This window comes from Pan paniscus, chromosome 5 (genome assembly GCF_029289425.2).
Source record: "Pan paniscus chromosome 5, NHGRI_mPanPan1-v2.0_pri, whole genome shotgun sequence".
NCBI classification, from domain to species: domain Eukaryota; kingdom Metazoa; phylum Chordata; class Mammalia; order Primates; family Hominidae; genus Pan; species Pan paniscus.
Window position 1 is genome coordinate 88,944,626 of NC_073254.2, and position 24,502 is coordinate 88,969,127.

At 35.1% G+C, this 24,502-nt stretch overlaps 1 protein-coding gene across 2 annotated transcripts in view; it reads left to right on the forward strand.

Annotated features, from left to right (window-relative positions):
- ADGRB3 (adhesion G protein-coupled receptor B3) overlaps positions 1-24,502 on the forward strand; it is a 750,487-nt gene that overhangs the window by 303,795 nt on the left and 422,190 nt on the right. For both annotated transcript variants that reach the window (XM_003809552.7, XM_057302535.2), the window contains exons 4-6: positions 713-877; positions 13,734-13,898; positions 14,347-14,511. In XM_003809552.7, coding sequence (XP_003809600.3) covers positions 713-877; positions 13,734-13,898; positions 14,347-14,511 — 495 coding nt within the window. The remainder of the gene's footprint in view (positions 1-712; positions 878-13,733; positions 13,899-14,346; positions 14,512-24,502) is intronic.

A 24,502-nucleotide genomic window follows, 5' to 3' on the forward strand; every position in this document is an offset into this window, starting at 1 on the left:
AAGTTGTTAGAGGAGGAAAAGCATCTTCTGGTTTCATAGTCATTAGAAAGAGATTATCGTATTTTCCATTCATTTTGAAACAGGGCAAAGAGGAATATTTTATTTGAGTAGACATTCTGTTTGAAATTCTTTTTATTCAAAATATGGTAACTTTAAACCCACATTTTTAAATGGCAAAAAATCTATTTTCTAAAATGTGATGTTAAAAGTTAATATGCACTCTCAATTTTCAGATTTTTAAAAATTTTCTAATATAATAGAAGTCATTAATCCCAAAATTTTATAAATGTTAGGAAAATTATGTTGGGCCTTGGCTATCTAAATAAAAACTGAACTCTAGGAGATTATCTCTGTTATAAGAGATTTAGTTTTCTATATTACTAGTTGATATTACTTCAACTTAAAAATAATTTGTGACTGTTTTACCATAAGGGAGAGAGGTGCGTTTCCATTAAACACAAGGAAAGGTTTAAAATTTATGACATGAATTACTGTTCAAATGCAGAAAAAAGCACATGCAATTTTTCATTATTTTAACGAATTTTTAAATTAATAATTGTATTTTATAAAAAATAAGAATGTTATCTCAACTGAGTTTTAACATATCTTTACATTTGTCTATTTAATGAGTTTTGCTTTTTAATTATAAAGAAAATGATCTTTGATTTTACTGCTCTGCTTTTGTTGTTGAAGCTTCTTTGCTTTATTACAGTACACGGAGTATGGGAGGAATGGTCACCATGGAGTTTATGTTCATTTACATGTGGTCGAGGCCAAAGAACAAGAACAAGGTCATGCACACCTCCTCAATATGGAGGAAGGCCATGTGAAGGACCTGAAACACATCATAAGCCTTGTAATATTGCTCTTTGCCCAGGTGAGCCTATTCTGCATTTGGTTATGTTTGCATTATGTGCTTTTTATATGATTCCTAGTGTACACAAGAAATATTAAGAGTACAACCTTCATTCAGTCACGTTGGGAAATGTGTCCTTTTCATTGTATCTTGCCTAAAACTGGGTACTTTTCTTGATTCTATCATATGTAGTACTGTAGAATATGTCCTTTAGTGTCAATCAACATTTACCTTTATTATATTTCTACAAATGTGTATATTAATATTTTTCACTAAGATTTTTATCTGCACTTGGCTTTTTCCTTCTGGGAAAATTACAAGGAATCCTAAAGACTTGAGATTAATTATTGCCTTCACACTGGAACTAGGGAGATCTGATTTAGAGCCAGTTCTTCCTATGTTATTCTCTTACACTTATTCAATTAGGGAGTGGCAATGTACCACTGACCGTGTGCTAGGGAATCAGACTTTCTAGATCTCTTGCTGGATGCATAAAATGGCTAAATTATAAACAATTTACAATCTTTATGGGATTATGAAGTCTATACAGTCTGTTCTTAGAGTGTATTTATGTTATCTTAAATTTTTAATTTTAAATTTAAATTTTTAAATTTTTCTTTCCTTTAAAATGTTTCTATTCTATTTTATCTATCCTTGATAATTAATTTCACCCATCATGCTAGAGGGAAGCCTTCACAATGCTGTCATTTAGTTTATTCAAACATCAAACAAATTCCTCCAAAATAAATAAGAATAATGTCCAGCTTCAAAGGACTTACAAGTTATAGAAGAAAATTCACACACATAGATGATATAATCTCTCAGTGTTAGCAAAGACACATTTTAAAGAAAGAGATAGACATGAATGGATAATTGCAAAGGCTAAGATGGCAAAGATCAGTATAAGTAATCGCTCTCTTCTTGGGGAGATTTTCTCATTAGCCCATTTAGTCACATATTCTGCATGCAAGCAACATAGCTGGGATCCCAGTACTGTTGTCCTCCAAACATATCCTGAAACTCACCCTCAGTCCCACTGACCCTTTAAATACCCCCAAGTTAATGTCCTGAACTATGAAGCAATGCTTCAAAGTCCTTCTGGAAGTTTTAAATATATAAAACGTGAAGAATATGAAAAACAATCCAATGTGTAGATATGCAAAAGTCATCTAACAAACTTAATTGTTCCCTTCAGAGAAGGACTACTAGGTTCCTGTACTTAATGACTAGAATTAAAGATGAAGGCAAATAATTATAATTACATTATTTTACTGACTAATATAAATATTTCCTAAAATTTTATGAATTCTGTGAATTATGAATGTAACTTATGAGTTAATATTCATACAATTATGAATATTAGACGGTCAAAACCATGATTACTTATTTGTTAACCAGTACTAGAAAATCTATTTATGAGATCAGTAACACTCTGTCTTATTTCTCTCTCTATAAACACACAGGCAGGCAGACACACACATATGTAGTGATGCCTTGTGCTTTCAACAAAGATTTGGAAAAATTTATACTTTTTAAATTTTAAAAAATTTTTTTCAATGCTGAGCTGTAACATTTACATAGAATCAAATATAGTTTACTCTTATTTGTCCATGAAGTGCAAAGAAATAGATAATATGGAGAAATAAAAGACAAGAACTAACTATAGAAACTTTTTAAATACTTTTTTGTTACTTCTTTTATGTCAGCTGGACTTCATAAATACAAACATAAAAATGGCGTTGATTGGTTAAAATATTGTGAACCAAGTTTCTCATAGTCTACTTTCCATTAACTTTTCTAGGAGCAAAATCCTTAGATATCAGTAGAGAGGCTATGTTACAGTTCAGATGTGAAAACTTATTTTCTTAAGTTGATATGGTTGTGGAACTTTATCACTCAAGTAGTAACAAGTTTTTAAGCTACTTGGATATAGTGGTATTATCTTATCATTGGAAGCACTCCAAGTCCAATAAAATCAGATGGCTTTCTTTCATGTAGGTCCTTTGTTTCTGTGCATTATGACTATATTATTTGTAAATGTAGCCTAGCTCATAGTCTCTCATAAGTGAACATATGGGCATATCCTTGAGTACTTAAACGTATCATGTGCCATTTCTGACTTCCGTTGTTTTCATTCTTGAATTTAGTTGCATCATAAAAGATGTAGAATTCTTATCACATTGTATCCCTATGAACTTAGTATCTGAAAGTGAACTCTAATTAGGATTTTTTTAAGTTTCCAGGCTGTGCCAAAAAAATCGACGTTATGATTTTAAAATATGTAGGTTTATTTGGTGGAAACATTTGAACTTCTCTTTAGAACTCATCATCTTATAGCTGAACTCAGGCACCTTCACTGGGTATGAAAGCATCATCAACTATCAATGAGATGTAAGGCACAGCTGAGAACTATATATAGTCCCTGATTTCAAAAGTTTTCCTTTCCATTCAGAAGATTCAGACATAAGCATATGCAAAGTTGAATGCACTTCTGAAAACCTCATATAAATACGCTAGCTTCAATGAAAGATGGTAACTTGAGGATTCAGTGGTTTCAGGCAACATTTTTTCTAACCATACTACATGATATCCCTAAGCTATCACATTAAAGAATAAAGCTGTGATAGGTACATCAGCAGTGAAGAATGTAGATCAGGACCTGCACTAGAGTGTGGACAAGAGGAGGACAGAAGAAACATGTAAAACCACAAACTGTGTCTCCCACTACTCACTACTTTTGCAGGATTTGACGGGGTGGGCTGTGGTAATAATGGGCAGTGACATTTTTGTGTGGGATAATGTTAAAGCATTATAGTCGTAAAGCTTCCTGCTTTTAAGAAACTGCATGAAACCACTCTAGCGAAATAGACACTATGTAGGAATGACATGCATTGTTTGTATCAAACAATGAAATACTTTTATGTATTCAGAGTTTGATATATGCCTATAAGTAGATAATATGCTATCAGATTCCTTGCTGAGTCAATCCACAACTTCCTCCCACTTCTTTTGAGGTGAGAGAAAACCACTGCCTGGGATCCATATAAGGAGGAAGGAAAATGAAGGTATAGTATTTCCTAGTGTGAGTTGTTAGTTACTAATTTGCATCCCCTGTCTGAGAACAGGGGGCTGATACTAATGAAGCAAGACAGGCAAGAGGCATAGAGCAACAAAAGGAATTTCCTGGCTCATAAACATAACGTGGTCTATTCCTTCTTTTGTAATCTATACTAATAATTAAAATATTATGGAAAGGTGCATGTTTGTGTGTGTATGTGTGTGTTCAGTGGTCTTTGTGATCTGTTTTACTTATCTCACCAAAGTTCTGGTGGTCCAAACTATGTTTTCTATTTTCTCTGAATTTTCATTGTAGTCATTAATTGATAATTGACTTCTTAATGGTCAATTCTCAATTAATAATTTACATATTTGAGGATAAATAAATTTTCTTTTATTTCCTGTTTCTGTCTCCATGCAACTCTATATATACCTGGTGGAAACAAGAAAAATTACTATTAAGTGGACTTTCTTGACATGAACATATCCAAATTTCTAATATCCCAAAATGTAAAGGACATTTTCTATGTCTGTTTCATAATACATTGATATGATGGAGGAAAGTGATCTTGGACTTTTGCAAGAGAACACATATTTAAATTTAGATTTTTACCTTTTAATATAATTGTGTCACTCATCTAATCTTCAGTTTATTCATCTGTAAAATGGGGACAATAGTAATACCCACTTCATAGGACAGGTATTACTATTGTAATGCTATTGTAATACTATTGTAATGGGGTGGACTTTGTGAGATGCTGTAAAGTAGAGAACCTGATAGGGAGCAAATACTGTGAAAGTATTAGTAGTAGTATGTTAACGCCCTTCAACCAAAGTTCATCAGAATCACACCTGTAGCTGACCTAGCTGAATTTGTTACTCTTGAGAGTGAGGGGAAACTAACATAGGGAACTGTGGGGATCTCAGCAATGGAGTGTTTGAATTACTTAAGGGATTTGAGCTTGTGTTAAGTGATTTGGCAGAGGGTTTAAGGAAGCAAGCGGCCTTTCTTCTGAACCGGATGCTGTTCGGAAGGTGTGACAATTCTATGGTTGGATAATAAACCTTAATAAATCATCTAGGTGAAGGGAAGACCAGCCATAATTGGTAAAGAAATAGCAGTCACTATATTAGCTGAGAAAGAAGAATATTTGGTACTTTGTGAGTTGCACTGTGACCTTGTTTTTCTCTTTTAAGTGTCATCGTATGCTACTGATGTTTTCTGATATGGTTTAGGTCTAACTAGAGATAACAGTTTTTCTGTGAGCATCAGGCAAGCTGCTAATTAGGTCTAGCTGTAAGTGTCTTTTTATGGTGATTCCCCCTCTACGGTGATTTCATCACTTTAGAACCCTCTGTCCTTAATGGTCTTGATTTTTATTAATATTTAACAGGAGAAAAGTGTCGCACATAATGGAAAGTTGCATTTTCCAGTATGACTACCATTAAAATTATATAGATATATATACCCAAAATAAAATTTATATAACCATTTCCAAAATTAAACACTTCGGGGAACATAAAAAGCTTAAGATCTTAGTTAAAAGCCTGAAGTTTTATGCTAATTTTCTTTATAGCTTTTTACTTTATAGTAATATTTTCCCCTAGTCAGTAGTTGAATATTAGAGGAGCTAATGATTTAAGTTTAGTTCTTACTGTTTTCAGCGTGGACACTTCTCAATCTGATATGTTTCCATGCAGTAGAGTATAAATAATATAGGGGACAAGGATAAATAGTAATTGGGTGACAGATTAAAGACTAAAATAAATGAAAGTTCTATTGGTAAATAAGTCTTCATTTGTATACTGACATATATGTATAAATGGATTTAATTATATGATTCAGTGGAAAAAAGAGTGGTGTGTTTTTCAGAAGATATGGATTAAAGTTCAGTCACAATCCTTAATTAAAATATTTACTTGGGCAATTTATATACTCTATTTTCCAATTTCCTTTTTTATGAAATGGAGTCAGTATTAATTACCCCTCTATATTACAGGATTGACATATTATTATAATTAGGTAGAAATACTTTGAATAGTAAAAAATCGATGTAGAGGATTTTTTAATGATTTATATGAATATATTACTTTAAAATTAAGAGATTTTGGAAGAAATAGGTCAAATAAACTAGGAGTATTATGATAATTATTGAGCTCTACTGTCTTAGTCATAGACTCAAAGGGATTCTTCTCCCAGGTTTTTGCTAGGAAGAAATACTCTCATACAAGCTGTGTCAGTCTGTTGGGCTGAGCAGTGTCACACCTGTCAAGCTGCATTTGAGAAATGCTTTCCTGGGAGCCCAAACCCTGCCAGAGGGATGCTGCCATGTTGCAGATTCCAGATATATTTCCTACTCTTACAAACTCTAAGAAGAGAGAAAGAATCACCTAAGAGTAGGGCCTCATAAACAGGTAGACCCAAATATTTCTGTTATATAGAGCGAGAGGCTTCAGTCTGCTATGAACCTAAAATTTTGGTCTACAGCATCTATGGGAGGATGCCCTGCCCTCAGTCTCTCTGCAGGGTGCCCTTCTGGTGAAGACAGTGAATGGAAAGATTCTCAACATTTGCTGGAACTTGGTTCAAAGGTCCCTGATTGTGTTTGCATGAGGTTGTTATAATTTGTAACTCAAATACTGCCTCATTAACCTGTTCTTTAATTGGTATGGATTTTATCTTCTTAGCCTTCTAGCCTGTTGTATGACAATTATATTTGTTTTATGTCATTTTAGATTTTGGGCATTATTCCAGTGCTTTTTCAGTTCTTAGCTTAAAAGATTTTTAAATTAATTGTGTCTTTATTAATCTTGGCTTGCTTTCTTTTACCATTTAATATTTTTTTCTCATTCAAACTTTAACTTATCAACTTTTTTATCCTTCTTAGCCTTACCATTATCATTTGTTTATATTTTAATTCTAATTTTTAAAAATGATGTTGCATTTTTATTTTCCTCCTATGTAGTTTAGTATAAAATGGCAAATGGAAGACAGATTTTTGCTTCTCAACATATGCCCAAAGCAAGAGGTTGTACTCTGTTTTTTTAGAGACAGGGTCTTGTTCTGATACCCAGGCTGGAGTGCAGTGGCATGATTTTATCTCATTGTACCTGGGAATCCTGGGCTCAAGCATCCTCCCACTTCAGCCTCTTGAGTAGCTGAGACTACAGGTGCGCAATACCATACCCAACTAACTTTATTTTTTATTTTTGTAGCAACACGGTCCCACTGTATTTCCCAAGCTGATCTTAAACTTATACCTCAAGCAGTCCTTCCATCTCAGCCTCTCAAAGCTCTGGGACAACAGGCATGAGCTACTATGCTGGGCAGAAGTTGGACGCTTGTACCTTTCAGTCTTGTGTCCCGAAAGAGTCTTTACAGATCTCTGGGTAACTCCCAACTCAATACAAATCTGAACTCTCCAACTTTGCCATCACAAAATGAAATAACTTTAAAGCCGGTATCCAGAATTTTTCTCCCCCTTAGTTCTTTCCTACCTATGACTTAATCAATCAAGAATATTCAACCCAGAACAGTTGCTGAAATGTTAGTTTTATTATCCAAAATATTCACAACATAATCTAATTTGTGGTTCTTTTTACCTAACCTATTCTAAATTGCCAACATTTACTGGTCAGGATGTAAAAGCAGACTGAAAACAATATATTTATTAAAATGTATTATAGAATTTAATTTGGCCCTTGTACAAAGAATGCAATTTTGTCTTCAAAGTCAGCCCAACTGCAACTCCATATGTATGGTGGGAGGAGGTTCATATAACAAAGTAGACCCCAGGAACCTAGCAATTTAGTCTTTGCAGTTTTAACTCTTCCAGTTTCAGAAAATCTGGTAATTTGTCACACTGCTGAAGTGAAACTTTAATTGTCCCCAGTATGACACCGGTATATAAGGAAGCATGTTACAGGATGGTAAGGCAGGCTGATCTCTCAGCATTCTCCCAGCTTCAAAACACAGCCTTATTATTCTTGATTCTTAGTCACTTTTGTAGAATGGCTCAGAAAGCAATAGACTTTTGGAGTTTTTAAATTGAAAACTAACATTAAGAAAAAAGAATCCAACTGCAAGTGCTTCTGATGAGAAAGAAGAGAAATTGAAACAGCCTAAGAAAGTGTTGATTCTGACCTGGCTACATATGAGAGAAGAAATTATGTATTCTAGTTCAGTGTTTATTAAATGGTGTTCTATGAATTAAAAAAGAAGTTAGGTATTACATTTCAATTAAATTTGAGAAGTAAATTTTTAAACAAAGGTTATTTATTGCAGTACTCGCTGCTTTGTGTCTAAAATGGCATTCCAAATTTAACCTCAAAAAGATAGAAATTTTGATTTAAGGGCTATAGACACCCAGATTGTTGAACACTAGTCTAACCCAGTTCAATAAAATGATCAACCCTTTACCTATTTGATTAAGCCAAAATCCTAAAAGTCAACCTTAATTTTCTATTTTTCTGCACCCTACCACAAACCTGCCAGCTCTACATCCAGAAAACATTGTAAATTCATCCATGTTTTTTCTATGCCCACTGATGCCACCATAATTCAAGCCACCATCAGCTCTCTCTGGACTACATACAGTATAGTCCCCCAATATTTCACAGTACGCATTCTTGCCCCTGTACCATCCGTTCTACACAAAACCACAATATTAGGTTTTAAAATGTAAATTCTATCTTATCACTTCTTTTCTTTAAAATCTTTTCATACTTTGCATCTTCCCTGGTCGCATGGCCTATAGGGCCCTATAAGATCTGGCTTCTGCACAGCATCTGAACCCATCTCTTTCCACCTCTCCTTTTCCAGGATCCCCACAAGCCCCAGCCTTCTCTCTGTTCCTGAACACAGATCTTCACATGCCAACAGATATTTTACATGTAAAAGATTTTTTAGTGCCAAAAATGAGACATTGTTTAATTTTTAATTTTTCTTTTCAGTGATATTCTGGATTTTTAAAAAATTATTAGTGAATTTATTTTACAGTCCTCAGCCCCATAACATTTCTGGAAACACTAATGTCATTTTATTGAATAAGAAAAAAATGGAGGTCAGGGAGGCTTTGGGGAGGTGGAAATTAAGAGTTGGCTCTGTCCAGTGATTCAGACTCAGCTCTAATATCGTCGTCTCCTGAGACTGCCTGAGCACTCCCTATCACATCGCCTTCTTTATCACGTTGTCTTCATAACACCTCTAGTGAAACGCTCTGGTTTATTCATTTACTCGTTTATCATCTGCCCCTACTACAGCCCCCAGACTGCATGTTCATAAGAGCAGAGCTCAGCCAGTCCTTATCACCACAGCTCCCCCGTGGCGCAGTTGAGCAATGCCAATCACAGACTAAATTCTCTATAAATCTTTACTCCTGTGTGTGTTACGAGACTCCAGGAGGGATTGTGGAGTGTTTACGTTTTCCCAGCTTACCAGGGAACTCTTTTCTGACAGAATGCTGAGATGTGAATCAGTTTTCAATAGAAACACAGTTTCAGAAAGAAAGCTTTGAGGTATTTTTAAATTCGTAGGTTTGCAATGACCCTGAGAGGTCCCTCTTACAAATATTGGAAGTAAGCCATACACAAGGAGCAGGCATTGAGTGGGGAGAGACATTGATTGTCTCTACTACCTCGCTGCTGAGCCCGGTAAAAAGTCAAGCCTGCATGCAGGGTTGAAGGAGAAGCAGCTTCCTCACCACTTTAGCTCCCCAGTTAAACATCAGATAACAAGAAAAAAGCTGTTCCTTCACATCTTGGAGAACCTAGATGAGTGGTTATAAAAAAAGAAATAGAGATATATAATATGATAAATTGTTTTTATTTTTACATTTCTCTACATTTATCCCTAAAAGATAATGCACAAATTCTATCTGGAAATGCTTAAATATCCAAAACAGAACTCTTAATTTCTACCCCCCCAAAGCCTTCCTGTTCTCTATTTTTTTCTCATTCAGTAAAATGACACTAGGGTTTCTAGAAGTGTTATGGGGCTGCGGCCCATAAAACAAATCCATTAATAATTTTTTTAATCCAGAATATCACTGAAAAGAAAAACTTAAAAATAAAACAATGTCTCATATTTGACACTAAAAATTATATATATACATAAAATGTCTATTGTCTGTATATATGTATGTGTGTGTATATATTACATGTGTGTTTATATATATATAGTCTGTTGTCTAGTTTTTTAAGTTAAATTTATATATTCATCTCCTACCTGACTTTTCAATTATCTGTTTTCTCAATGATTTGGACTTGACACACTAAAGAAATATTAGGCCTTTCCTCTTTTGTTTTTTATATCCAATGAGTTATTTTGTCAAGCCAATTCCTTCATAATGGTGCAATTACACCAACATGGCACACATATACATATGTAACAAACCTGCACGTTGTGCACATGTACTCTAGAACTTAAAGTATAATTTTAAAAATTTAAAAAGCTTGCAAAAAAAGTGCAATTAACTTTCAAAAAGGATATTTTGGTTCTCAGTGTAAAATAAAATCGCAAAAAATGCCCACTTGATGTATCTTCAATTTTATTATTTTTTCTGTTACTGACTTTGTGAACAAAACTGACCCCATCTAAAATACATGTTTTGTTGATGTTTATGGTAGCGTTGAACCTCAAATTGCTCCTCAGATTTCTAATATTAACTCACTCTTAAGCTTTAACATTAACACAGAATATGTACATGGTCAGAAAGGATTGAACAACTATAACTACAAATATATGAATTTAAAGTCTCAAAACATTTTATTATTATTGATGCAGTCTTATTTCAGTAAAAGCCTGATGAGCAAAACACTTCACAAATAGATGTTCTCATTCTTCCTAATATCATCTCAGCAATGTCCTTCCTAATTCTTCATAGAAATACAATCCCCTGCCAAATTATCTTCTCTCTGATTTCGACATTTGACTTGCACATTCTAGATGCCACATCTTCGCTAGACACTCTTATTCTCTCTTTGCCAGAAAACATATAACTATTGCATTCATAATAAATCATACTCAAAATTTACCTTAAAGCAGAATACTTAAGGACATCACATAGTCCTTTATTCTAGTCACTCAGCACTAAGATTAGCTTAGCAGCACCTAATTCACCTTTGTTAATGTGCTGCTTTCTTTCTGAATGTTCTCAATAATGTGCATAACTGTACATCCTTTTGCCAAATAGATTGTAAGGTGTAGGGCATGAATCTCTTTTTATAAACCCTTCTCAGAATGCTTAGGATGGTGAGGCTTCATACTGCAAGCTCAATAAATGTTATCTTTGAATAGAAAAATTCTGAAATGAAAAATGCACTCACGTTTAAAGCCAAAATAGAGGGGAAATAGATAATTTATAATATCCTATTGCTTCACTAGAATTTTCTTTTTAGTCTGGAAAATAGACTACATAACCAATATGATTGTATCAGGCACTTTTAATAAAGTGAGATGCTAAAATTACATTAATGGAATGATTAAATTGGCATTTTGTGATTTTTAATCTCATAAAGGGTTTATTAATTACTGCTGGATACCTGTTAAACAATCTCTTTTTAATACCTACATGTAAGGCTTGAAGTTAGATTGAAAGTACTTATTATATTCTGCCAGGCTTTCTTGTTTATTTGGATGGATTTTCATAGCACCATTAGCTTATTTTGAAACTTTAGATTTGTGGTGAATTCTCTTTTACCTGTGATCAAATTGACTAAGAACAATGAACTGATCTTGGAAAAAAGTAGACATCCACAGACTGATGCATTTATAACATTTACATGCTAGTTTGCACATTCTAATCTGGAAAGTATTTTTGGTTAAATCCTTTGCTTATTTCTATTTTGTGGCATATGGGATTGTGCCTTTGTCAATGCTGACTTTGTCTAAATTGTCCATAACTCACCACTCTATGTCTATTATAATTACATCCCCAGTAGATGCAGTATGTCCTCTGAAAGCCTAAATACTTCATGTTTCATGTTAAGATGGTATTGTCTTTAAACATTTATGTATTTATTTATTCATTTGCATGCAGAATGTCCTAAATTATAAAATTTTTGAGGTTAGTATTTATATTCTTTTATTTCTGTGTATCTTGTTAACACCTATCACAGTGTCTGATGACTAATAGATTCTCAAAATTATTTGAATGAATGAATACATGAATCTCAATTTGAATCTCCCAAAGATAAATCAAGCTGAACAGTCTATATTACATTCCAGTCATCAGAAAACAGCCATCTAAGAGTCACCTGGATCCTCTCTTTGCTTCAGCTCCCATGGCCAGTTCTTCAGTTTCTTCTTACCACCCGTTCCTAGTAACTTTCTAATCTCTCCAAGACACTGCATCTGCACTGCCTCATCATCACAGCTCAGATCCTTCCCAACTTCTGTAATTTGTTCTCCATCCTACACTAGATCTGATCATAGTATTATGGTATTATGTATTATTTAAATCGTTCAATGGCTTCTTTTTTTTTTTTTTTTTTTGAGACGGAGTCTTGCTCTGTCCCCCAGGCTGGAGTGCAGTGACACAATCTTGGCTCACTGCAAGCTCCGCCTCCCGGGTTCACGCCATTCTCCTGCCTCAGCCTCCCAGAGTAGCTGGGACTACAGGCGCCCGCCACCACGCCCGGCTAATTTTTTTGTATTTTTAGTAGAGACGGGGTTTCACCGTGTTAGCCAGAATGGTCTCGATCTCCTGACCTTTTGATCCGCCTGCCTCAGCCTCCCAAAGTGCTGCGATTACAGGTGTGTTCAATGGCTTCTTAAACACCTGAGAATAATATCCAAAATCCTTAACACAGCTGATGAAAGTTTTTCATAATCTAGCCTCTCTCTTTTTTAAAACTTCTGCAATCTCTCCTAACTCAGCACTCTAGATGCCTTTCACAATGACCTTCATCCAGTTCCTGGAAATGCCCATGATTCTTCTTCCAAAGATCTTTGTATATTCCTCTGCATGGAACATACCTTTATCCTAAGTATTTTCTCTTTATCCTTCAAGGCTTGCCTGAAGCCTCAGTTTGTCAAGAAAGACTCTCTGGACCTTCCAAAGTCTTATCTCACAATGTCCTGAAACTATCCTTTACAACACTGCCATGTAATTGATTTATCTAGCATGTAATTCATGGTTTATTTCTAGGGGTTCTTTCTCTAAAATATGAGCTCGATAAGGTCTTGCTCAGTATTTAGTTTGTTCACTGTTTTATGTACCCCATCTCCTAGCACAATGTATTGCATCTTTGAGTGATCAATAAATATTTTTGAAGAAATAAGTGAATCAAAAGATATACTGGAGGCCAGGCATAGTGGCTCACGCCTGTAATCCCAGCACTTTGGGAGGCCAAGGCAGGTGGATCACCTAAGGTTAGGATTTTGAGACCAGCCTGACCAACATGGTAAAACCCTGTCTCTACTAAAAATACAAAAATTATTTTGGGGTGTGGTGGCAGGCACCTGTAATTCCAACTACTCAGGAGGCTGAGGCAAGAGAACTGCTTGAACCTGGGAGGCAGAGGTTGTAGTCAGCTGGGATCATGCCATTACACTCCAGCCTGGACAACAGAGCAAGAGTCCATCTCCAAATGAAAAAAAAAAAGATATGCTGGATATATAAAATAAAATAAAAGTGGGAAAATAAGGTAATAATATTTGGGGAGTTAATAAAATCTCATGCTGGTGTGACCTTCCATTGTATTCATTCATAGTCCATTGATTGGGGTTCATCTTCAAGGGTGGTTTTACCAGGTACTTTCTGTACAGCCTGTCCTATTGGAAGATATCCTCATGCTGTCTCTTTTTCTGCTTTGGTAGTTGATGGACAGTGGCAAGAGTGGAGTTCGTGGAGCCAGTGCTCAGTAACGTGCTCGAATGGGACTCAGCAGAGAAGCCGGCAGTGCACTGCAGCTGCCCATGGAGGCTCCGAATGCAGAGGGCCATGGGCAGAAAGCAGAGAGTGCTATAACCCTGAATGTACAGGTAGGGCTTGATTCCTGCATATCATGGGCACTCGTACCATGTAAAGGGCACGTTATAAAATGTGTCAGAACTATGCCAGAGGGTCATGAAAGAAGATAATCATTATATATATATATATGTGTGTGTGTGTGTATACATGTATTTATTAATGAAGCCGATTATACCAGAATTTATTCTAATGTATGCCATGCTAATAAAGTAATAAAATTCAGGTGATGAACTACGAATACATTTGAGGAAGTTTAGCACTGAGCTTGCACTTTTTACACTTTTTTACACTGTTCTTCGCAATGCTCTATATTTGACCTGTAAGTTAAATATTTGAATAAGGTTTATTCACAGTAGTAGATTAACAAAAATGGAAGGGGTAGTAACATTCTCAGATTTTAAAATTTTTAAAGGAGTGTGTGGTAGATGACTGACATTGACCATGAAACATTTCTTTCAGCCAATGGTCAGTGGAATCAGTGGGGTCATTGGAGTGGTTGTTCCAAGTCCTGTGATGGCGGCTGGGAAAGGCGAGTAAGGACCTGTCAGGGTGCAGTGATAACAGGGCAGCAATGTGAAGGAACGGGCGAAGAAGTGAGAAGATGCAGTGAGCAGCGATGCCCTGGTGAGAATGAACCCAAATTATCCCAAAAGAAACATTTCATAACGTGAAAAAAAAAAAGATTTAAAAATATTGTCATTGGTTAAGGGTCATATTCCTCAACTAAAGAACTACTAATGATAGGTGGCAATTTACTTGTTTCTGTACTATGTGGGGCATCCCCTGTTTATGTGTCATAGAATCGTTCCATGTGAAATATTTGTTTGTGGAGAATACAAAACAAGTTGCCTTAGGATATATATACTGGAAATGTAAAGACATAAGAAATGAATGAGAAGATAAAGAAGTGTCGCTGACATTCAGATGCTTTTAAGTTCTGTTGCTAATTACTCTGACCTTGATGTGTGACCTTGATTATCTGCATTTACTTGCGTTTGCCCCATTTTTCATTGGCAAAGGAAATTCCTATGAGGAATGCATTTTAAAATGAAAGTATAAAGTCTTAATTGCTAATGAAAAAATGAAAGTCCTGCTACATTAAAAGATTTTACATATAAGCAGAGAAAATAATGAAAGGTCAGAAACTGCCCAGATTATACAGCACATATTTTACAGGATCATTTAGAACAAAAACTCCTTCCTAATCATGTGTACCTTCCATTAAAATATTATTGACACACTGAGGACTCAATAAGTAAGTGAAAGTCAGGATTTTAGAATGAGATCCTAAGAAAAATATTATAAGTATACTAAAGATGTGATAGGACAGAATTTTAAAATTTGACAATATAGTGCCAACGTGCTGAACCTAGAGAATTTGAAGACCCACTTAGAGTCCTGTTGCTGGTAGTAACTCTGTGAGCAAGCTGACTGATCTCTCTGGCTGTCTGATTCCTGGGGGTACAGTGAGTACAGCTGGTTGTGAGATCTTTGAGGTTCCTTTTCAGTTCAGAATGCTATGAATTTCTGCCTTTATCTCACATGATTGTTTCAACTTAGAAAAACCAAGGTATTCTAAGAGCTATCCAGGAGTCAAAGCTTTGTATTTTTCCAAAGTTAGTATTATAAAGACTTCTCACAGTACAACACTAAGAATAACAACAGAACTGGATTTTAAGAGTAACAATATGTCAGTTGGAGTTTTGTGGGGGCTTAAAAAAGATCGAAAATTAGGGCCAGGCATGTTGGCTCATACCTGTAAACCCAGCACTTTGGGAGGCTGAGGCAGATAAATCACCTGAGGTCAGGAGTTCGAGACCAGCCTGGCCAACGTGGCGAAACCCCGTCTCTACTAAAAATACAAAAATTAGCCGGCCGTGGTGGCATGCACCTGTAATCCCAGCTACGCAGGAGGCTGAGGAAGGAGAATAGCTTGAACCCAGGAGGTGGAGGTTGCAGTTAGCCGAGATTGCACCACTGCACTGCAGCCTGCATGACAGAGCAAGACTCTGTCTCGAAAAAAAAAAAAAAATCTAAAATTACTTTTGTTAATTCTTAACACCATATGAATTCAATATGATAAAAAGTAACCAGCATGCAGGGTTGTTAAGAGGATGATACCTATTCAGATTACCACTGTGAAATTCTTCCAGTGCTGCGTAAGAAGAATTAAGATGTATTAAACAAAAACATTTATTTTGCCTAGGGAGAAATTTCACAGAATAGTAAGCATAATTAAATCAACCCCTTCAATATTTGATTTTATCTAAACCAGTCTGGGCATACCACAGTTCTTAACTGGTCTTTTAAAATTGTCTTTCATCTGCATATATAGAGCCAAGATAGTACTGCTGCAATCAAATTTACAGAGATTGCCACCTGCTGTTTGAAAAACATTTTACAGATCTATTTATGAAAAAGATAGTGTACCTTATTTGCCAGGCTTGTTTGCTGGCTTTCATGACTTAAGGCAGGTTAAAAAAAATCACATAAAACTAAAAAAAAAATTATATACACTACACATTTTTGTTATTATTAACATTTTCATTTTACTCTTTTCAATTATATGAGATGAAAATAACCATAAATTACTTACAAGCATATAGATACCATTTTCATAATTAAAAAGAATTCTTGAATCAGCTAAATAATTTAAACATCACTACTTATACAGGGGCAAAGAAAAATAAATAAATATATGTGTGTGTGTGTGTGTGTGTGTGTGTATGTGTACATATACACCAAGCTTTTGAATATATCCTTGTCTGGTGCATTTATATAAACAAAAATTGCATTGTCCATCAGAAATTGTGTGTGACTGTTAATTTCAAAAATACCTCTGCTTTCTTAGAGAATTTTTTTAATTTACAAAAGGGGTTTTTCTTTTATATTAATTATTCAACTTTTTATGTGCAGTCACATCATCCCCAAATTATTTTATCAAGTTTTTGATAACTGTTTTCCATATTGTATTTGATTTATATACTGGAGTTCCAACTCTGTTCAATGTCCTCTCTGTAGTCAAGGTGTATTACTGTTGTGATTATGAGTATAGCGTTCCTAATTTCAGCCATTATATTGCTTCAAATTTACACACTGACAATATAAATTGAGAAAACTTTCAAATTACCATAACATTTTTCTAAGGCATCTTTGTCTTTGTGTTAACAACAAAGCTTCAACAATTTTTTTAAACAATATGCTTTTTCTAGTATTATTTTTAGTCTATTCATTCTTAATTTTTCTTCAAGTTGCTGAAAACAACTACTATTTATTTTATACTTCACTTAATTTGGAGTCAAAACAAATTAATCAAGTTTACTAAGAGGCCTTTTGTTGTCAGGAAGGAGAAATATTTATGAACATCTTTGTTTGAATAATTAATGAAAATAATGATTAATCATCTGGATCTAATCTAAAGCTGTTATAATGTCTACTGAAAATGAAAAATAAAACTATTTTCCCCTCAAGATTAGGATATTTCTTTGCTGGTAGATAGATAAAATAAAAGTATTAAAAATGTCATCATTGATGACAAAAAATATATTTCTTTTGTTTTCATAAAAAATAATTGTAGAAATAAGAAAACATTTTTAAAAAATAATGCTAGTTGGGCTATAGAATAGCTACAGGGAAGATAATAAGTGGTCCAATTTTTAAATTGGTCAGACTCACCAGATAATGGTTTCATTTATCTCAATCTCATTGTGTATCCTCAGGCTTTGAAGGTTAAAATGGTAAGATGGTAATAGCTCCCCTAATTTTATTAATTGCTACAATGTCATACATAATATTTTTTAGGTTTTTAGTTTGATTTTCACCCCAATATTCCCCTGGTTAATAATATTCAGAAAGCAAGTGTTACTGCTGGATTGTCCTAAGTTTACATTCTAGCTTCGTAGGAACCACTTTGCCCTGCTCCCAGGAGAAGGGCTTGCTACTTCTATAACTCCAATTCTAGGATCATTACTCTTTAGTCATTAACTGCTAAGTTGGAACCTACCATTTACACGTAAAAATTACACTTTATTTATACATAAAATTTCCTTCTTGGAACCACAGCTGCTTTGTCTGTAAGTGGTGGGTGAGGCCTCCAGGTTAAATGTGCTGATAAACACTTGTGAAGTAAGTCAGCCATATCATAAATGTATACAATATTAGCAACTTAGACCAGAAATGTAGGAATTATTGTGATGTTTATCTATAAATATTCATACTAAAGGAGGGCAGCCGTAGTGTTGGTAATGCAAAATTTGTCTTGAACACTGTAATACACTTGTATTAGGATTTGGTGCCCTATAATATAGCGAATGTGATCCCCATCCCCACCCTGCTTACGAGAAATGTGATTCTGGAAGTGACGGTTCCTTATTTGTATAAGGTTGCTCTCCGACAGGATTATGCCTCCTCTGGAGACCAGGAGAGTCTTCCTTTGGTCTCTAAGTAATTGTCTTTTAACTTAGCTTCAGTAGGAAAGAAGAAGAACAAAGCTTGCCTACTTTGCACTCCTATCTTCTTTTGAGTGCCTCCCTCATTGTCCAAAGCAGTGCTTCCCAAACTTCAGTGTACATAGGAATCATCCAGAGAGCCTGTTAAAACACAGATTCCTGAGCCAGACCCCCCAGCCATTCTGACTCAGTAGGTCTTGAATGAGCCTGAGAATCTGCATTTTTATGAAGGTCTCAGGTGATGCTGAAGATGCTGGTCTGCAAATCATCCTTTCAGTTGCACTAACTTATAGTAAAAATAATAATGATAAGGTGATAAAATTAACAAAGAAGTGGAATACAGTCCTCTACCTCTGTTCCACTGGAGAAAGTTGAAATATCACCTCAACAAAATTGCAAAATTTTATTTTTTTCATCCTTTTTCATAAACGATGAGGGATTCTTTCTGGAATTGGTTGATAATGAAAACACAATTCATTTTGAATGCCTCTAGCCAACTCATGTTTCAGCCAAAATAAGATCTCTTTACAGCAGTCATTTAAAGAAAAATAGGACTATTAACTAGCTGTTGTGCACAAAGAAAGATGGTTTAGTCATTATCCAACTCTCAGTTCTCCAATCCTCATTTTTCCTGTACCACGAAGAGCAGGAGAAACAACTTGGGTATCATTTGAACAAGTCTGATGTAAAACCAGGCACTGCCAGGACACAGATCTGCAGTCCTGATGTTGTCAGCACCAGCATCTCTCTTCCTGAGCAGTATAGTTTCCCTGCCTCTTATCCCCCACAGGTATTAGCTAATTAGCTAATATATACACATACACGTATAAAATACTTGGTGTGGGGATGGTGTCATGGAGGAATATGAGGTCTTAGCTCACTTTGACTTATTTTCTCCTCAGGTTCCAGTTAGTAGAATAGTGAACTAATCACTACTGATACAAATATTTTTGTCTTTGAGAGAAATTTAATAAGTTAGATTCTTCTAAACTAAACTCTTGAACCACTCAATTTTAAGACTGAATGTAATCATTATTAGAAACCCAAATATGTCAGCATAAAATTTGCATTTCTTTTCTAAAGAGAAAATACACTACTCCATAATGAAATATTTGCATACAAATTGACACTTGCTTTACCTTGTTCATTTCAAACCAAGTTTAAGCACAAACAGTACTTTTTAAAGCTCCTATTTCATTGGAATTTATATTATTTAATTAAGCACAAATAGTACTTTTTAAAGCTCCTATTCCTTTGGAATTTATATTATTTTCTGCTTTCAGATATTATCTGTATACTCTTTAAGGAATTATGTTATTACCTGTTGCATTCTTCAAAAGATTAAAGCAAGTTTTGACTGCATATTTTTGGGAATAGCAAATTAGGCCCTACTCAAGTGTCCATACCAGTTGTTCACTTAAAACCAACCACTGAGTTTAATGGTGACAGTAGGTGGCACTAGGTATTGACTCCTTTAATATTAAATGTTCTATTTGTTCTTGCCAAGTCACTTCAGATAAATAGTAAAAAGCAGGAAAATGAGTTAGAACTTGAAGATATCCCATAGACGAGAGAGACCACCTGTTGCTTTTAATAAATACCTAAAATAGTATCCAATCTTCTCAAAAAGGATGAGTTTTACCACCTATTTTAGTCTACAATTCTGCAGCAAATCAAGCTGAGTTGTATGGGCAGACTTGGGGAAGAACCGCTGAGATCTAAAAGAATTAATGACAGATAGTACTACTGTGGCTACAGTATGTATACCAGATGCCCATTATTCAAACCTGTTGCTATGGAGATAATTATTGTCATAATTCATTTTATCAGATTTTCTTCAGATGAGACTTTGATCAAACTCCTACAGTTTCTGCCATGAATTGCTTAAAAAGCAATTTTCTGTAATCTTATATTACCCTACCTTGTTCAATTTAGAAATAATTTAGCAACATGCTGATCATTCTCAAATTGAAAAGAAAAATTTAAGCACCACCTTTTACTATTTTTTTATTTATTCTTTTCATCCCTTATTGTTTTTCTGGGAAAAAATAAACTTTAGGAACTGTTTAACAATTATTTTAAATTAAGAGATTTAAAATTACTTTTAAACCTTTTTTGAGCTTAATGTTTACCAAGACACTAAATCTGAATATTGGTCTTTGATGTTTCTCATCAACACTTATTTTTCTCACCTTGTGTATCCTGACATATGAATGACCTAAGACTCTGCCCCAGCACTCTTCTCTTTTGTTGATCTCTCTCTCATCAACTATAGCCTCTGTGAGCAACACCCATGAATGTACCTTTATGTCTAATCACTCACAAAAACCTGATAAAGCTTTCCTACCTGGGACTCAATTCAGACTCTGGGTAACAGGGGGAAACTTTTCTCTGATCACCAGATACTCTGTGACATCAGGAGTGATTCCTCATTCTAGCAATCCCTGTTCCAGATGGAGTCCATCATGGTATTTCTCTCAGTGGCCCTGCTTTCACTTCCTCCTGCCACCAGCTTCCAGTAAGGGAGGAGCAGTGCAGCAGGAAGAGCCTGAACTATGGAGTCCAACAAAGTACCGACTTGGGCCTTGATGTCCTCATTTATAAAATAGGGATAATAATATGTGCTGCAGAAGATTATTTCAAGGATGAAATGCTGGAGCTAATTAGGATCATCAAGTGGCAGTTCATGTACTCTGTCTGTTACCCATATTATGACAACACCTGCCTTCTCTAATCTCTTCCACACAGATTTATCTGATTATTCTCTCTTCTTTATAGCCTTGTTCTTATGACTTGCTTGCTCAAAAACTTCCATGGCTTTTCATTACTGGCCAAATTTCATCCTACTGGGATCCTTGAGATTCTAATATTTCTATCAGCTTCACTAGCTTTCCAATGTTATCTCATTCTACTCATTTATGACATATATTTTAATATACATTTGTTCATATGTGATAGAATCAAGCAGATGCAGCCTCTGGTTTCTGAATACAGGGGTGCATATTCTCCCCTTATGGTGCTGTTTGCACTGTTATTCACTTGGGCTCCCCTAAAGTCCCTGTCCGCTCTCTTATCCTCATCTGTTGATAGGGGAGAATTTGGGAGCCCATCCATTAAAAGATGTCTGCTCTCCTAATAATTCTTTCTCCCACAATCTCATAAGTGTCCTTTCTTCTTTGAACCCCTATAAATTTGTTTGATATTTCCTTATTATATAGTATTATTATTATATGATTATATCTGTTGAAATTCCAGCTCATTGCAGATGAACCATCTGTTCTCAGCCTTCTGATTCCCTGATTCTTCACTGAGCCTAGTTAAATATAATAGGTCAAGCCCTTTTGAATGTTTTTATTTCATATCATAAAAGCTATAACTAATGAAAACATTTATATAAAAGCATATGAATAAAAAGTTTGCAATGACTCTGATGTTAATGTCTTACATTTCATGACCTTTCAGTGTTTCAAAAGTCTGTTCAATGGACTGATTTACTGGAAGAGCATTTCTATCACATATGTGATTTTGTATACTGTAGTTATAAATTGTGGTATGATTCATCTTTCTTTGGAAATAAGTAATTGAGATATGGGAGGTAGGAAAAATATATGTTTCTATAGCGAGTTGTTCAGTTTCTCCAAATCTCAGCCCAGCTTATTATTTTAAGCCAGAGCTTCTCAAGGCAGTTCTACCCTGTCATGGGAGGATTTGTCCCAACTGTGCCCAAATAGTGGTTCCTAAAGCCTCAGAGCAACTGACAAGGCAGGAGACTGTGACTAGTGGTCTCCAGTCTTCAGTACCCTTGCCTACTTCTCCCAGTGTGCCTCCAAATACTATCATTTCTACATACGCTATGACCTAGAGAAGGCTAAGACTCACTGTCGTCTTTGGCTGTTCCTAAGGTAATACAGAATCTTAGTAAACGTAACTTTCCAGCAAAATGTTGAGCATACCCCAGTATAAAATTCAGTATAACTAAAAGTTAGTAAATAGCTTTTTAGAGTTATTCCTCAAAGTTAGTTAGCTAATTTTTAAAATTAACTTTGTTATCAGGTTGAAACTAGAGTGACCTTGTCTGCTAAGTTTAAATATAAAATTATGCAATAATAATACAGAATTTGCTTATGAGTATGTATATAAAACACTGTCCACCAGGTACTTAAACAATCTGCAATATATACCATTTGCTAATAAATTGAAAGTTCGTGGTTTGCTAACTTCCAGACTTAAAAACAAATATTTGCAAAATGTATAAATAACTTGTTTACCACCATAACAATAAAAAGACTCCTCTGCTTAGAGAAGAGGTAAACTTCTCTGAGAATGGACTCAGCTATTTGATTGACCGTAGGTCCATCATCTCTTAGCTTAGTGGCCTCAGGCTAAACACGAAACACTTTCTGTCTTGACTTCCTCATGTTTAAAATGAGAATAATAATTCTGTTCACAAGGTTATAAGAATTCTGTGAATTAAAATATATAACACAGTAAGAAGAATAACTCATAATGTTATGTAAATATTGCTGATATAATTGTATGTTGTTTCCATTTGAGACAGATTAAAACCATTTCCTATATGAGGAATGCTGTTATGAAACACACTTCATAAACACTCTTCTTTTTCCCACAGACCTTAGCAGCAGCATGAATTCTTCACATGAGTAGGTACCACCTTGGAAATGAGAGCTGTAAGTCATTGAGCACAGACACTGGATCCGTCTTGTTTTCCTCTGCATCCTTCAGAACAGGGAATTCCCCAAACACAAGAATTCATGAATTGCCAACAAGCAAATTTTGAAATGTGGGGTCTTGAGTAGTACATGTTTTTCTTTTTGTGTGTGTATATCAGCTCTATAGTTTAGAATCAATTTCTTTTTAATGCTGAAATTCTAGCATATGGGGTAAAAACTAATTTTCCACACAAAATTGATTTAAGCCCTGTATCATTTCTGCTCTTCTTAAGAGACAGAAAATCAGTTTGAATAGAGAGATTAACAGCTAATCACTAGGTAATTGCTACCTTACTTTAAGGGGCATGCTAACTACATACTTGTGACTTCAAGTATAGTTGTATCTTACAAGTGGATTTTTATATCTTTGCACTAGTAATAGCAAACAGTGAGATCTTTGAGCTGATGAACAAAGTTACTATTCCTTTTAGCTAAGGTATAAAAAGAGAGAATCTTTCCTATTGCTGCACAATCGTATGCTTTTATGTTCAGTCTAGAGAGTAGCCTCAGCTAGTTTATTTTCTAATTTACAAAACACACACACGTGCCATTAAACAGAAAAAATAATTAAAACAAATCTCTATCTCTAGCTTGTTTTCTTCTGGAGGTTGGATTCCATCATATATATCAATTAACTTTTTTATAATACCTATATGTGCCTAGATATGTCAAACTCAAAACTATTTTCAGCATCTCCTCCCCCAAGTCATCTCTTCCTCATATGTTGTAGTTCAGGGTCTAGCTAGCACATAAGATATCCTTCCTGGAAACCTGAGTTCTGTCTTTTATTTCTTTATCCTCCTCACCTCTTACATACAATCAGCCATAGTGCTGAGCCCATTCTACCTCCTAAATAAATTTTGAATTAATCTACATCCTATGATTCTTCATCCCTTCCCTAATTACATCATTTAGATTGTGGTAGGCCTCCCTGTCTCCAGCTCTCTTTCTTTCAATCCTTTCTCCAAACTGCAGGCATAGCAAGCTTTTAAAACATTGTCATAAATTTCCCTTGCCCCTAACATAAAGTCAAGATCCTTGCTTACCTCATCATATATTACCCCTCCTCCTGCTGAATCACCCACCTCTACTTATCCCCAACTTTACACTTTACCCTTTCTGAAACGGTCACCTTCTTGGTTATTCCCAGGTCTCTTTGCTCCCTGGATTTTCCCACATGTGGTTCCCATGACACACTCTCCCCTTCTTCATTGGTGGAGTGCTGCTTCTCCTTTACACCTCAACCTGGACATCCCTCTGGAAATCTTCCACTGACACACTCTTCCCTAAGGTACTCCCAGAGCAGCCAGGGCTTCTCAGCTTAGAGTGGGCATCCTGTGTACTGTAATTCCTCAAATTATCATCTTTATGACCATTTTAGGAGTCAAGAGACATCGACTATTCTTACTTAGCCTTTTCTATGTGTAGTATTTAACA